Consider the following 16,686-nt stretch of genomic DNA (forward strand, 5'->3'; position numbering starts at 1 on the left):
TTTGAGGGGGGATTCTAGAAATTTCCTTCCTACAGGATAGTGGAGCTTTGTCCTTACATCAAACCATGGATTTGGGGAATTAACAGAAAAGAAAATTTTAAGGAGAAAAAAAAAAAGATGACACACCCAAAGAATTATAAAAAGCTCATGAAAAAGAGTCACACAAAGCACTGTGAGACATTCGGATAAACTTTTTTTGTATTTTTGGCAGTAAGACTTCCTTCCTATCCTTCTTACTAACATCTAAAATGACTTTTTTCTAGGATTGAAGATAAACATTCTTGTGTTCAAGTTGTAGTTGGAAACAGTGTACACAAACATCACTTATTACAAAGAGTAAAGACAACAGTATCTGAATTCTGCTTCTAGACAAAGCAATCTAGAACAAAAAGAGCAAACCAGAGGCACCACAATACCTAATTTCAAGACATATTACAGAGGCATAGTAACCAAACATCATGGAACTAGCATAAAAACAGGTACACAAATGAGTGGAACACAACAGAGATTCCAGATATCAACCCACACATCTCCAACCAACTGATTCTCAATGAAGGCGCCAAAAACACACATTGAAAAAGAACAGCTTTTTTCATCAAATGGTGCTGGGAAAACTGGAGGTCTAGATGGAAATTGAAACTAGATCCTTCTCTCTCATCCTTCATGGAAATCAACTCCAACTTAATGTAGGACCTGAAAGTACATTGGGATTGGCAATGATTTTTATAGACACTGGTATAGGGAGTGAGTTTTTGAATATAACCCCAAAAGTATAGGGAGAAAAGCATAAATAGATAAATGGAATTACATCAACCTAAAAATCGTACAGTAAAAGATACAATCAAATACATTAGAAAACCTACAGAATGGGAGAAAATATTTGCTACTGTCCATCTGACAAAGGATTAACATCCAGAATAGAGAAGAAACTTCAAAAAACTATTAAAAATGAGTAATACAATTTAAAATGGGTAAATAATATGAATAGGACCATCTCTTATGGCCAAGAAAGGTGGGGAAGAAATGTTCAATATCATTAGTCATCAGGGAAATGCAAATCAAAACTACAAGAAGATTCCATCTCACCCTTGTTAAAATGGCTATTATAAAAACAAAAACAAAAAACAAAAGGGGCTGGCAAAGATGTGAAGAAAAAGGAATTTTTATACACTGTATGTGGGAATGTGAGTTAGTATAACCACTGTGGAAAACTGTGTGGAGATTCCTTATAAAACTAATAATATATTTATCATATGACCCAGTTATCCTACTTCTGGGTATATATCCAAAGAAAAATGAAATCAGCAAACCAAAACATACCTGCATGCTCATGTTCATTGTGGTGCTATTCACAATAGCTAAGATATGGAATCAGCCTAGGGGTCCATCAACAGAAAAACAAAAAGAAAATGGAGTATACATACACAGTGGAGTATTAGCCAGTCATCAAGAAGAATGAAATCCTGTCATTTGCAGGAAAATAAATGGAAGTAGAGGGCATTATGTTAAGTGGAATAAGTCATACATAGAAAGACAAATATCACATTTTCTTTCATATGCGGAAGTTAATTTTAAAAAAGTCAACTAGAATGTAGAATAGTGATTTCTAGAGGCTAGAAACTAGGTAGGGGTGAGGAGTTGAATTTGATCACTGCATACTGTATACACATATTGAAATATCACACTGCACCCCATTAATATAGACAATACATGTTAATAAAAAATAACATAAAATAAGGGCTCAGGGTATAATGTTTGCCTAGCACATGCAAGGCTCTGAATGCAGTCCCCAGCACTGCAAAACCAATAAGTAACCTAACATAAAGCAATAGTAAAGTCCTGCCTCTTGCCAAAATGGACATTAAGTTTGTGCTTGGAAGCAAGTATGAAAATGGTGATATTTATCCAATCATGTTCACATACATTCAAAGAGAAAGTTGGAATTTATTCTGTCATACCTTTAATCAGATTTTCTATCTTGAACATTGAGATCTTAAACATTAAAATCACCAATGAGTAAACAAAGAAAAAAAGTTACCAGATAGCATTTCAACTAACTTTTTTTTTGTATTTATTATCACCGTGCTTCTCTACAACTAGGGATTCTATGGTTGACAAGCCACATGTCTGCCTTTATTTACCTACATAAACACAAAACAGCATTTTCAACAAGGAAGATCCACACAGCAAACAAAGTACAAATTGGTGTGACCTCAATAAGGCATCGATAAGGTTACAAGCCATCTCTCTCTCTCTCCAGCTGGGCTTCCTTAGGATGCTCTTATGTTGGCATCACATTCTTCTAAGAGTAGAATCAAATCTTCAATCAGGCTGTGTTCTCTGCCATGTGTCACTCGCATGATATCAAAAGCCTAAAGAGGAAGGAGAGAAGACAGATCAGACCTCCAAACAGGTGAGCCCCTGTCACTGCCCCTCCCTTCCCCAAGATGCTAAGGGTCCGGTGACCCTGCAGTCTACACAGTGAGCAGTTTCTAACAGGACTGCAGCACTGTGGTTCCCTGAGTCAGCACATAAGTGACAAGGCTGATGTGTGAATGTAGAGTTTGGAAAGTAGACTCACTTCTCACATCATGCCAGGGCCCAGTGACTAACAACCATCTTCAGGGGCTGTTACAGTGCACAGGTTTAGGTGGCTACTTATAGAGGTTTAACCACTGACTACTAAAACAATTAAGTCACAGGAAAGAAGAAATACCTCCTTACAATATTTTTACTCTTTTGTATGCTGCATTCAATTCTTATCTATGTGGACTGTGATTATTATCTACATATATTCTTCCGTTCTTTTCATATCATATGACACTACAGCATTGGCATTTCAACGAGCCCATCCTTCATCTTCCATGATTAGTCCATTACTAAATCTTGTCAATTCTACCTCCAAAATATTTCTCAGTTGTGGAGAGCTTGTGACTGAATACTTCAGTAAGAGAATACAGTGAAAGGAAAGCTACTGGCTTAAAAGGCCATAAAGCCTCTACCTTGTTCACTAGCTTATCTGTTCCTGGAACCAGGAGCCTCCATGCTGTGAGGAAGCCCAAGTCATGTGGAGAAACTATGTGTAGGTGGCTCTTGGTGACAGTCCCAGCTGAGCCCATCCTTCAAGCCACCCTAACCAAGGCATGAGATGTGTCATAAAGAAACTTATGGGTAATTCCAGTGCCCAACCAGAAGTCAGGCTGGTGAAACCCCATCAGTGAATCCTTCTAGATGAAGCGCCAGACATTGTGGACAAGAAGAATGCCATTCCGTTGTGCTTTGTTCAGATTTCTAACCCACAGAATTTGTAAAAATAATTTTGTTGTTTTACTCTACTCAGTTTATTATGGAGCAATAAATAACCAGAATACCTTCAACATTCTTTTTTTGAGATAAATAAGAGATTTTTAAAAAATCTATTTTTGATGGTAGATGCACACAATATCTATATTTTTATTTATTTATTTTTACGTGATGCTGAGGATCAAACCCAGTGCCTCACATATTTGAGGCAAGCGCTCTACCACTGAGCTACAACCGCAGCCCCAATAAATGAGAATTTAAGCAGTATCATCTTAGATTTCCCAAATCATAGGCGGGGTGGGCTGGGGGTGGGGGAGTGAGGGATTCCAAGAGTCACTGCATCCTATGGGAATGTGTTCTGGAGACCTGTACAGATGTGGCTCTGGCGACTGTTAAACATCCAGCAAAGTACCCTGGCACATCGTCCTAAGACTCTCACCCTTGGCTGTACAGACCAGCACCCAGACCACCCATGTGATCTACTGAAATTGCTCTCTGGGAGCTGGGCCTGAGCTCCAGGAGACTCTAGCATGCCCTATCAGCTGAGAACAATTAAAAGAGTAACTGTCAACAAATAATAACTACTATTTATTACTCAATGTTAATTTATAGTCAGCATAATTATAATTTTAATGGTTGTATACAATTAATTCCATCAGGTTTATAAACCATTATTTATTAAACTACTCTCAGAAATTTAGATCACTTTTAATTTTTTATTATGACGTGATACGTATCTTTTAACCTGACTTTTGTTTTGCTTTGCTAAATATTTGCTTAAGATAAATTCCTAGCAGTGTAATTCTTGGGTATGAACATCTTTAGAGTCATTTGAGACCTGGAGGCTGGAAAACATTTTGCTGGTCATAGAGTTGAGACCCCTTCATTTAGACAAAGGAGAAAAACTGAAGCTGGAAGAAGCAAAGCATTCAGGTGGACTGGGGCTTTCAGCCTGTGTTCCTGGCTTTTTTTTGATGGGGAGGGCAGGTACTGGGGATTGAACCCAGGGGCACTTGACCACTGAGCCACATCCCCAGCCCCATTTTGTATTTTATTTAGAGATAGGGTCTCACTGAGTTGCTTAGCACCTCGTCTTTGCTGAGGTTGGCTTTGAACTCGTGATCCTCCTGCCTCAGCCTCCCAAGCTGCTGAGATTATAAGCGCCCAGCCCCTGGCTTCTTTTTTGCTTCCTTAAAAATGTTCCCTTTAGGCTGGGAGAAAGGAAAACAAATGTCTAGTGGTAAGAAGGGGGAAACTACATCTAGCTACTGAGAAAACAAAAGAAAATAAAGAAAGGAAGGAAGGAAGAAAAAAACAAAGGGGAAGAGGGAAAAATGGTGGGGTCTGCCAGCCTGGAAGAGAGCTGTGCTCCTGGAACCCAGCTGAACACTGGGTCAGACTCACAGGAGGCCAGGGTTGGACTTCCTTGTTACCTCCAGTGGGTCTGCCCTGCAGGTGCACAGTAAAGGCAAATCAGTCTGGAGGTGGTGCTAGTCTGGAGTGGGAGGGAGGAGTTGGGAGGTGCCCCCACCTTGCAGGCTGAGATTGCTCTGGGCAGATTAAAAACAAATGTCTGCTGCCAGTCTTGGAGCACATGCCTCATGTTTCATTCTCTTTTCCCCACACTGCCGTGGGTACTCCACTGTTCAGGACATCCTAAGGTCTGAGCAGAGGCCTGTGTGTCAGCATGAGTGTAGAGAGGTTTCTGGATCAGAGATCCTTCAGGCGAATTTTACTTGAGAGCTTCCTTGTAAGTTCTCTTCCCTTCTATTCGACAGAGCCAGATGTGCTTGTGATCTGCAAAGGAGGATAAATGGACCCGAAGCACCGCCTGAAAGGCGCTTTGCAGAAAGGGACACCCCTGTCACCCTGAAAAGCCAGGCCTGAGGAAGGGCACACCTCCCTGCCGCCAGCACTGGAGCCCTCTGCTGGCAAGTGCCTGGCCTGTGTTCCCTGGAGACACCCCAGCCAGCTGGAGCTTTGCCTCTGGGTTACATTTCTCCAGGTTCTCTGCTCTTCTTTATGATTTGACTTACGGCTATCTTCTTGTCACCTGACAGTGTAAGGTTGGTCTGCAGGTTTTTGAACATATTTCTGGTGCCAATCCTCCTTCCTTGGCACGGTTCCTGCAGTTCCAGGAGTAAGTTTCACTCCCCAACCCCCACACTTTTCTGCTTTGAAAATCAGGTCTGCTCTCCAGGGTCAGAGTTCATTGCCATGGATCTGAAGTCTTTCTGAAGCCAGATTTAAAATTAGGTAGTCCGTGTAGGTAGGTAAATTGGGTCTAATATCGAGTGAAATCTAAAATGGAGGCCATGTTGAGAATGAATTCCCAGAAAAGTTGAGCAACTCTCCTGGAATGTTAATGAAGTCCAGGAAACAGCCCCCAGCAGATTTGAAGATAGCCCATCCCAAAGAAGTGTTAATGAACAGCAAACTTGAAGATGCTGACTCCGAAGTGCCCAGATTACTTCTTTGGCCCACCTGTGTCCCATCCCTTCAGGCCTTCCCACCTGCATTCCATCACCAAAAACTATAAAATGGAGAGACAACCGCACTTCCACGATTCCATCTCTTGGGTCCCCTTCTTCCTCCTGGAGAAGTCTTTTCTGCTGTCCTTTAATAAACTAATTTCTACTCTGACCTTGCCTCGGCGTGCTTCTCTGGTGTTATTCTTCAACATTGGGGAAGCAAGGACTCATCACCAGTCAACAGCGGTGACATTTCCACTCACTGAAGTGGAAGACCTGCCTGTCTGACAGCAGGGTAAGTGGCCCAGTGTTAGCAAGAAGCCTGGAGCCCCAGGGCCACTCTGGAATTATAGAGCCCCCCAGTCAGGTGGGGAATCTGCCCTCACCCTTCACCCCTCAGGCTGCTTGGTCAAGGCGGGGTCACGGAGATCATCCACTCCAGCCCCCTCAAATTACCAAAGGAACTGCACCTGAGGTTGCCTGGCCTGAGAGGTCTCAGGACCGGCCAGCATCCATTCCATGACCACACTCTGCAGCCTCCATTGTGAACAGTTTACAGTGATCGAGGGAAGTAACCCTGGGACTCCAACATGTGGTTTCTGTGATGAGCCACAGGGGTGTTCTTAGTCAAAATGCTGCTGGTCATGCTCTGTGTTCTCTTATTTGATGGTGGCTGTAACACTGGAAGTGGAGGTAGGGCAGGGGCAGTCCCTGCGCACATTTGTATAAACCTGAGATGCAAGTGGTAAGATTAAGTTTGAGGATTTTGTCTACCAGAGAGGAAATGGGTGTAGGAAGGGCAGAGAGCTGAAGAGGCTGAAAAAATATCTGTTATCATTTGCCTAGAAAACAAAACTACATGTAGATATGATTAATAAATATTGTGTTTTTTCTCTGAGTGATGGGCAGAATAAGAAAGGAAATTCAGTAATGTGCAGCTAGGTCAGTGGCTCTCCTGTGTGCATGTATGAATGATGATACACGCTGGGCAGACAGGAAGCTGCAGCTCAGACCTGTGATGGAGGAGGACATCTGGTCCTTATCCTGAACCTACCATTGAGTTGGGGAAGACAGCTCATGTGAGACAATAAGAAAGCCCCATGTGGCCCTGGGCATAGCTCTTCAGCCCATCCAGAAGAAGAGGAGTGCTTCCTCTCCCCCTGCCCCAAAACATTACATTTCAATGAATCTCTGACAAACCAGCACAATTGCTCCCAGTAGCTCTACGTCTCCCTTCTCTCAGTGCCTCCCAAATGCCACATGCACATGTCAGAGAGGCCAATTTTGGTTTAATTTCCTGCAGCAGCATATAAAATAGATTAAGGAAATATAAAATCACAATGTGCATGTGTTGGGATAAACTTATCTCTTTCCATTAAATTTTATTTTTTAATGGTAGCCTTTAAGAGCCTGCACATAATCTTTCACAGAAGACTCATCTGAAGCCTCCAAAGAGGGGAGGTGCTGCACCCATGTATAGATTCTAAATGTCACAGGAGAAATGGCAGCATAGATTGTCTGCCATATGACAGGCACATGGTTCACTAAGGAATAAAGAAAGGGCCCCCAGAACTGATTTCAATCTCATCTTTTTCTTTTGAAGTAATTTTAGAATTGTGGCCATATATTAAGTAAAATGAATTAAATTGAATTATGATTTAAAGTTGGAAACAATATAGCTTTCATATTAATTTTTAATACAAATATATTAAGCTTATCAAGGATCTCATATACTTTCTACCATCAGCCTGAGGAATCTAATAAATGACTTCCCCAAGCATGATTTAAATATGGGTATAAAATCAGAAGGAAAAGAAATGTATGCATGATAAGAACCTCTGGAATCAGATCACAACAGGAAACATGGAAGCAAGTTTTTTTATCCTGTCCATCTCAGGATGAAAGAAGCATGTGGGGTGGGGGAGGTGACAGGGGCATTCAAAGTAGGAAATGTATGCCCCGGAGCCACAAAAAGCTCTTTACAATGGTAGCAGAAAATCCTAAAACCTTTGCTCACCTATCTGAGCCAAGCAGCACCCTGCTGACCCCACTCCACTCCTACTGTCAAGAGAAATAGCATGGATTGTTGAAGCTTGAAAATAAATACAGCATAGAACATTAAAAAAAAAGAGAGAGAGAGAGAAATAGCATGTGACTCCTAGTTGTCACAGGGAAACAGCCTGTGTTAAATGAAGATGCAAAGTACTGGAGTGCCCAGAGGGACCATGGCCACCTAGGGAAACGTCAAGAGGGGTGACAAATATGGCGAGCTCAAGTCTGTGCCTTCCGGTGGCTAGAACTATTCCACAAAAGGAGTGACTGTTGTGTCACTTTGTTTAATTAATGAATCAATTCAATGAATATTTATTAAGTATCTAAGAAGCCCTAGAGAAGTCCTACCTCCTTTCTGAAACTGTTTCCTCAACTGAATGAGAAGACCAAACAAGATAAATTTAAAGGGCAATTGGAGTGCCAGTGTGTTCTCCAGTGCACCACACAAGACACAGAGCTAGAAGATGGAGAATTGGTTTCATTTCCAAATACTGGTGATGATTTCTAAATTAATCCCATCATGGTCTGAGAATTTATTTTGTACAACTTGTATTATTTTACATTTATTGAGATTTGGTTAAAGGCCCAGAATACAGTCTATCCTAATCTATATTCTGCAGATTCTAGAAAAGAACGTGCATTCTGCTGTTGGGTGGAATATTGTAAAAATGTCAGTTTAATCCTATTGGTTGATGGCATCATTGAATTTTCCGATAGTCTTGCTGATTTCCTGTCTAGTTGTTCCATCAACTATGAATAGAGGGGTTTTGATGTACCCAGCTATATTTCTGGCTTTCTCTATTTTCTCCTTTCAGTTCTATAAGTTTTGTTTGCAATATTTTACACCTTCGTGGTTTGGTGCATATATATTCAGTATTATTATGCCTTCTTGGTAGATTGACTTTTTTCATTACATAATGTTCCATGTCTCTAGTAAAATTTTCTCTGCCCTAAAATCTACTTTTCCTGATACTTATATTGCCATTCTAGCTTTATTTTGATTATGTTTTCCTGATGCACCTTTTCCATTCTTTTACTTTCAAATTCCCAAATCCTTATAAAGAGAGCTTCTTATAGAGAGCATATAATTGGGTCACATTAAAAAAATCCGTTCTGGGGCTGGGGTTGTGGCTCAGCAGTAGAGCACTTACCTAGCAGTATGGGGTCCTGGGTTTGATCCTCAGCACCACATAATGATAAATAAATAAAATAAAGGCCAAAAAAAATCTGTTCTATTAAGCTCTACCTTTTAATTTGGATATTTATACAATTTACATTTTTAACAAAGCTACTTATATAATTTACAGGGTAATTATTAATACATTAGGGTTTAAGTCTGCCATTTTATTTTTTCTTCATTGCTTTCTGCTCTTTTTGTTTCTATTTTCCTATTTGTGTACTTCTGTAGGTTACTCAAACATTAAAAATTTTATTAGAGATTTATAGTTACACATAGTAGTTGAATTCACCCTGACAAAATCATACACACATGGAATCAGTTCATGATTCCCCCTTCTTCCCTCCCTGCTTCTCTTTCCTCTACTCTGCTAAACTTTCTTTTGATCATCTGTTTATTTACATTTCATTTGTTCTTTTTACTTATGCAAGAAAGTTGAAATTCCCTGTGGTATATTTATATATGCACATAATGTGATTTTTAAATAATTAATTCCATATTGCCTCCCTTTCTCATCCTTCTATTCTGCCTCTTAATCTCCTTATTCTACATTATTGATCTTCTCTATATCTTTATGATATCCTACCCTTCCCTCCTCCTTTCTTTTATTTTACTTTAGCTTTCACATTTGAGAGATAATATTTGACCTTTGAGTTTCTGAGTCTGGCTTATTTCACTAAGCATAAGTGTCTCCATTTCCATCTATTTACCTGCAAATGCCATAATTTCATTCTTCTTTATGGCTGAGTGTGTGTATGTATACCACCATTTCTTTCTTTTTAAAAAATATTTATTTTTTAATTATAGGTGGACACAATACCTTTATTTTATTTTTATGTGGTGTTGAGGATTGAACCCAGTGACTTATGCATGCTAGGTGGGCGTTCTTCCTCTGAGCCACAACCCTAGCCCCTAAAGACCATTTCTTAATCCATTAATCTATTAATGGGCATCTGCATTGGTTACATAATTTAGCTATTGTGAATTGCACTGATATAAACATTGAGGTGGCTGTATGGCTATAGAATGCTTATTTTAGTTCTTTTAGGAAAATACTGAGGAGTGGGATAGCTTGGTCTTATGGAGGTTCCATTCCTAGTCTTCTGAGGAATCTCCATGTTGCTTCCCAGAGTAGTTGTTTTAGTCTGCTGTCCCATCAACAATGTATGAGTGTATCTTTTTCTTCATACCTTCACCAACACTTATTATTATTTGTATTCTTCATCATTGTCATTCTGCTGGGAGTAAGATAAAATCTTACTGTACTTTTGATTTCCATTTCCCAGATTGCTAGAGATGCTGAACACTTTTTTCAAATATTTGTTGACCTTTTGTGTTTCTTCTTTTGAGAAGTATTCGTCTAGGTCTTTTGCCCATTTATTGATTGAGTTATTTGTTTTTGGTGTTAAGCTTTTTGAGTTGTTTATATATTCTGGATGTTATTCCCCTATTGAAGGAGTAGTTGGCAAATATTTTTCTTCTACTCTAACTTATTTTGCTGCAGAACTTTTTAATTTGATATCATCCTACATATTGATTCTTGGTGTTATTTCTTGATTTTAGGAATATTGTTGAGTAAGTTGGTGCCTGAACCTATATGATGGAGTGTTGACCTGTGTTTTCTTCTAACAGTTGTAGGCCTTCCTATTTAATTCCTAATTATTTGTTCTGTTTTGATTTGACTTTTGTGCCAGTTGAGAGATAGGGATCTAGTTTCATTTTTCCGTATACAGCTATCCAGTTTTCCCAGCATCATTTGTTAAAAAGTGTGTCTTTTCTCCAAAATATATTTTTGGCACATTTGTCAAGTAACAAATGGCTATAAGTATGTGGATTTGTTTCTGTCTTCTACTCTGTTCCGTTGGTCTTCATGTCTATTTTGATGTCAATATCATGCTGGTTTTGTTACTATAGCTCTGTAGTATAATTTCAGATCAGATATTGTGAGGCCTACTGTATCGTTTTTCTTGCTTAGTATTGCTTTGACTATTCTGGGTTTTTTATTCTTCCAAATGAATTTAAGAATTGTTTTTTCTAACTCTGTAAAGAATGTCATTGGTATTTTGATAAAAATTGCACTGAATCTGTATATTGGTTTTGGTAATATAGTTATTTTGACAATATTAATTCTGCGTATTAGAGTACATGGGAGGTATTTCCATCTTCTAAGGTCATCTTCCATTTCTTTCTTTAATGCTCTATAATTTTCATTGTAGAGCTCTTTTACATTCTTGATTAGATTAATTCCCAAGTTATTTTATTTTATTTTATTTTTTTAGGATATTGTGAATGTGATGCTTTCCCTCATTTCTTCCTCAGCTGAATCACTGCTGGAATTTAGGAAAGCTATTGATTTATGGGTGTTGATCTTGTATCCTGCTGACCTCATCTATATGCTCTAGAAGTCTCCTGGTGGAGTATTTTAGATCTTCTAGATGTAAGAGCATGTTGTTGGCAACCAGGGATAAGGTTTTTTCATTTCCTATTCCTATTCCTTTGATTTCCTTCTCTTGCCTGATTGTTCTAACATTTTTAGATCTCCATTGAATAGGAGTGGAGAGAGTGGACAGCCTTGTCTTGTTCCTGATTTTAGAGGAAATGCTTTTAGTTTTCCTCCATTCAGTATGATGTTGGCTTTGGGTTTGTCATAAGTACCCTTTATGATGTTGAGGAAAGTTACTTCCATCTCTAGCTTCTCCAGTATTTTTAAAATGAGTAGGTGTTGGATTTTATCATCTGACTCTTCTGCATCTGTTGAGATAATCATGTGATTCTTGTCCTTAATTTTGTTAAGTGGTGAATTATATTGATTTGTATATGTTGAACAAAACTTGCAGCCCTGGAATGAAACCCACTGGCTCATGGTGTGTTATATTCTTGATGTGCTTTTGAATGCAGTTTGCTTTTAATTAAGAATTTGTGCATCTATGTTAACCAGGAATATTGGCCTCTGGCAGTCTTTCCTTGATGAGTCTGTCTGGTTTGGGTATCAAAGTTTTTCTGGCTTCATATAACGTATTTGGGAGTGTTCACTCCCTTCCAATTTCATGGAATAATTTGAGAAAGATTGGTGTTTCTTCTTCTTTAAAGGTTGTTAGGACTCTGCTGATAATCCATCTGGTCCTTGGTTTCTCTCTTTCTGGAAGGCTTTTAATTGCTTTTTATATTTCACTACTTGAAATTGATCTGTTTAGGTTTTCTAAATCTTCCTGGTTAATTTGGGCAGGTCACATACATTTAGAAATCTGTCAATGTCTTCTAGATTTTCTAGTTTATTGGATTGTAAATTTTCAAAAAAGGTTCTGATGATCCTCTGGATTTCAGAAGAGTATGTGGTAATATCACCATTTTCATCTCAAATTTGATTGATTTGTTTTTTTCTCTCTCCCTCTTTTGGTCAATTTGGCTAAGGGCTTAGCAATCTTACTTACCTTTTTGAAGAAATAACTTAGTTGCATTGATCCTGTGTATTGTTTTTTTTTAATTTTATTTTTTAGTTTTCGGTGGACACAACATCTTTATTTTTATGTGGTGCTGAGGATCGAACCCAGCACCCCACACATGCCAGGCTACCGCTTAAGCCACATCCCCAGCCCCCTGTGAATTGTTTTAATTCTCAATTTCATTAATTTTGATTCTGATCTTAATTATTTCCTGTCCTCTACTGATTTTGAAATTAGGTGGTTATTCTTTTTCTAAGGCCTTGAGGTGGAGCATAGCATATTTATTTGAGACCTATTATTTTTGGGGGAGTGGGAGGGACCAGGGATTGAACTCAGGGGTACTCAATCACTGAGCCACATCCCCAGCCTTATTTTGTATTTTATTTAGAAACAGGGTCTCACTGAGTTGTTTAGCCCCTTGCTTTTGCTGAGGCTGGCATTGAACTTGTGATCCTCCTGCCTTAGCCTCCCAAGCCATGGGGATTACAGGTGTGTGCCACTGTACCTGGCAACTTTTTTTTTTTTTTAATGTAGGCACTCAGCACTATAAATTTTCCTTTTAGAACTTCTTTCATATTGTCCCAGAGATTTTGATAAATTGTATCTCTGTTCCCATTCATTTCTAAGAATTTCTTGATTCCTACTCTCATTTCTTCTTTGATCCATTCTTCAATCTCCATGTGCTTCTGTGGTTTCTATTATTTTTCTTGCTGTTGATTTCTAGTTTCATTCCATTATGACCCGATTGGATGCATGGGATTATATTGGTGTTTTTTGTTTTGTTTTGTTTTGTTTTTTTTTTTGCTAAGATTTACTATGTGACCTAGAATTTGGAATTTTGGAATTTAGAATTTTGGAAAAAATTTCATTAACTGCTGAGAAGAAGGTAAATTCAGCTGTTTTGGGGTGAAATATTCTGCAAATATATGTTAGGTCCACTTGATTTATTTAAATTGGAAATATTTATTTAGATTGGAAATATTATTATTGATTTTATGTTTTGATGACATGTCTACTGGTGATAAGGGTGTGTTGAAATCACCCTGTATTACTGTGTTGGGGTCGATCTGAGACTTATTGTCATAAAGTATTTTTTAAAATGTAATTGTATACACTGACATTTGGGACACAAATATTCACTATCATTATATCTTCTTGTTGAATTGTTCCCTTGTTTGTCTCTTTAGATCAGTTTTGCTTGAAATCTTCTTTATCAGATATGAGAATAGCTATCCTGCTTGCTTTTAGAGTCTGTTTGCATGAAATATTTTTTTCCTCCCTTTTACCTTCAGTCTCTGGGTGTCTTTGCCTATAAGATAAGTCTCTTGTAAAGCGCATGTAGTCTTGTTTTGATCCATTCTGCTAATCTATGTCTTTTGATTGGGGAGTTGAAACCTTTAACATTGTTAGCATGAATATGTGTTCATGGTTTCCAGCCATTTTGATTTTTTGTTGTGTAGATATCTAATTTACCCCAAACCATTTATTGAAGAAAATTTACTTTCCATGAAATGGTTTTGATAACCTTTGTTGAAAATAATTTTTTTAATGTATATGCTTATTTCTGGGCTTTCTATTGTATTCTATAGATTGATGTATCAGAGCATTGTTTTGATTACTGTAGCTTTGTAGCAAATTTTGAAATCAAGAATTGTGAGTCTTCCAATTTTGTCCCTTTTCAAGTCTGCTTTTGGCTATTTGGGAGTCCACTGAATAGTCACTGCATCCCTGGAACCTCACATGTGACTCTTCTCTCACTTAATCAATCACAGCTGGATTGTCCCAACTCTTTTTTTTTTTTTAAAAAGTATATGTATGTATGTATGTATGTATGTGTGTGTGTATGTGTGTGTGTATGTGTGTATGTGTGTGTGTATGTGTGTGATATATATATATTTGTAGTTGGACAAAATACCTTTATTTATTTATTTTTATGTGGTGTTGAGGATTGAACTCAGCACCTTGCTTGTGCTAGGTGAGTGTGCTATTGCTGAGCCACAACCCCAGCCCCTGCCCAACTCTAGAATGTAAGCTCCATGCTACTGGTGACCATCTTGCCACCTCAAAGAGAATGCTGCCTGAGGATAACGCCAACACAGATGACAGCTAAATAGAGAAGGAGATGGAGACAGCTGCAGACCAGATGATGTACCTGGATCTAACCATGCCTTGAGCTGATGTAACCCTGGACATTTCCTTTACATGGGCCTAGACTCCCCCTTTCTTTTTCCCTTAAGAAAGTTCAAATTCAATTTTTGTCATCTGCAGCCAGAAGTGTTTCAACTAATCCATGCCATAAATTGTATATCATTTCTTTACAAAATGTGATACCAAATTAAGAAATGGGAAGCATCAATTTAAAAACACAACAAATAGAAGGAAGACCAGTGGAGTACAGGAAGGGGAACAAGGGGAGTGAGGAGGGGATGGAAAGAGGAAGTAATGGGGATTGAAATGGAGCAAATTATTTTCCATGCATGTGATGATGTCAAAATGAAATAAATCCCACTATTAGGATAACTATAATGCAGTAATAAAAAATTAAAGAGAAGAAAAATAAATGGAAAATAGAAATACATACCTTAATGTTATCATTAATGGCTAGAAATAGTCGTTGTTAGTGGCTAGAAATAAGGGTGCAGGCTGGAGTGAAAGACCAGTGTGGTTGTGCTTCAAACTCTCCACAGTTATTGGGAATAGCTGATAACTGTGCATCAACGAAAGGAGCAACTAATGAGACTTGTAATCTGCATTCTTCTATGTACCCAGAAAAAACTAAACAGATCTTCAAAATGAGATGTAAAGAGCCAGGTATGGTAGCACATGCCTGTAATCCCATTGATGAGGAAGGCTATCATCTGAGGCTAGCCTCAGCAATTAGCAAGATCCTGTCTCAAAATAAAAGGGGCTGGGGATGTAACTTGGTGGTTAAACACACCTGGGTTCAATTCCCAGTACCTAAACAAGAAAAATGAAAGAAATTTAAAAATGAGAAGAGAAAAAAAGTGTAGTGTATGAAATTTGAACCTGACTTCATGGAAAAGAAACAGTTTCATTGACAAGACAGCTCAGATGGGGAGTGCTGTCCTTGAGATTCAAGAAGTCAAGTCAGTGGCAAACAAAATCTTCCAAGAAATATATGGAAAGAAATGAAAACAGATTAGAGATAAGAGAAAGCAGGAGGGGAGCACTGTGAAGGGACTCCAGGCCTGTCCTGTGGCAGCAATCATAAGAATTTCTGCAGAGCCCAGTGGAGATGAAAACCTAAACCAAATCAGAGCTGGCTAAGTAGATTCCTTTCCTGGAGGAGGCTGGGTCCTAATTGAATCTATAACAGATTTCTGTTTCTGAAGCTTCTCTGATTTCTTCTGTTCCACACTCAGGCTTTGAAAAACTCATTCAAGCTATTTTGTTCCATTATTTCCAAGATTCTAAGACAAGAAAGAATACCCCAGGGTACCCATCTAGAGAGCAAAACAGTTTCAAAAGGCAAAGAATATAGTGAATATAGCTTCTCCTTCCTTTCTCCAGGTTGCCTGAGTCCCCAGAAAGCTCAAGACTGAGGTTTTTTGCAGGAAAGAACTGTATCTGGGTTCACAGGTCATATGAGCTCTCATAGAGAGGGACATGTTCAGGCCATTCCCCTGCTAGCAAATGCTCAGCAAAAGTCATGACAGGGTCTGGTCAGTTTGCCACATAGAGCTAAAAGAACAGTGCCAGGGTGAGGCTTTTAAAGTCCTCCATCCATTAAGAAATCCATACATTAAAGCATGGATTTAATAGAACTTGTGTTTGGGGCATGTGTGACTGTGTGTGTCTGTTTGTTGGCACAGGAGGTACAAAAGGTATCAGACAGGGGCCCTTGAGGAATTTCCTCTCGTTTGACAGAAATAGCACACCTTAGTGAGCTGGTGGGGAGCTACAATACAGCATAACTCTTTATGAGGAGAAGCGTAAGCCTGAACTACAAACACAAGTTATACTAAAGGGACCAGCTAGGGGAGAGTGATCAGAATGAATATTTGTGACAATAATAATGCTTGAGATTGACAAGCACACTCTCACACATAGCCTCATTTACTTCTCAAAATAAATCTACAGCATAGTATTAATTTTTTAAAATTAAAAAAAGTTTTAGTCATAGATGGACATAATATCTTTATTTAATTTATTTATTTTTATGTTGTGCTGAGGATCGAAGCCAGTGCCTCACATGTGCTAGGCAAGTGCTCTACCACTG

The 16,686-nt window shown here is 38.6% G+C and overlaps 1 protein-coding gene across 1 annotated transcript in view; it reads right to left on the minus strand.

The window, feature by feature from the left end:
• Window positions 1–258: 258 nt before the first annotated feature.
• Smyd3 (SET and MYND domain containing 3) overlaps window positions 259–16,686 on the minus strand; it is a 711,836-nt gene continuing 695,408 nt past the window's right edge. Inside the window, exon 12 of the mRNA XM_026390740.2 lies at window positions 259–2,372. Within this exon, the coding sequence (XP_026246525.1) occupies window positions 2,271–2,372 (102 nt within the window). The 3' untranslated portion in view covers window positions 259–2,270. The remainder of the gene's footprint in view (window positions 2,373–16,686) is intronic.

Source organism: Urocitellus parryii, chromosome 9 (assembly GCF_045843805.1).
Source record: "Urocitellus parryii isolate mUroPar1 chromosome 9, mUroPar1.hap1, whole genome shotgun sequence".
NCBI classification, from domain to species: domain Eukaryota; kingdom Metazoa; phylum Chordata; class Mammalia; order Rodentia; family Sciuridae; genus Urocitellus; species Urocitellus parryii.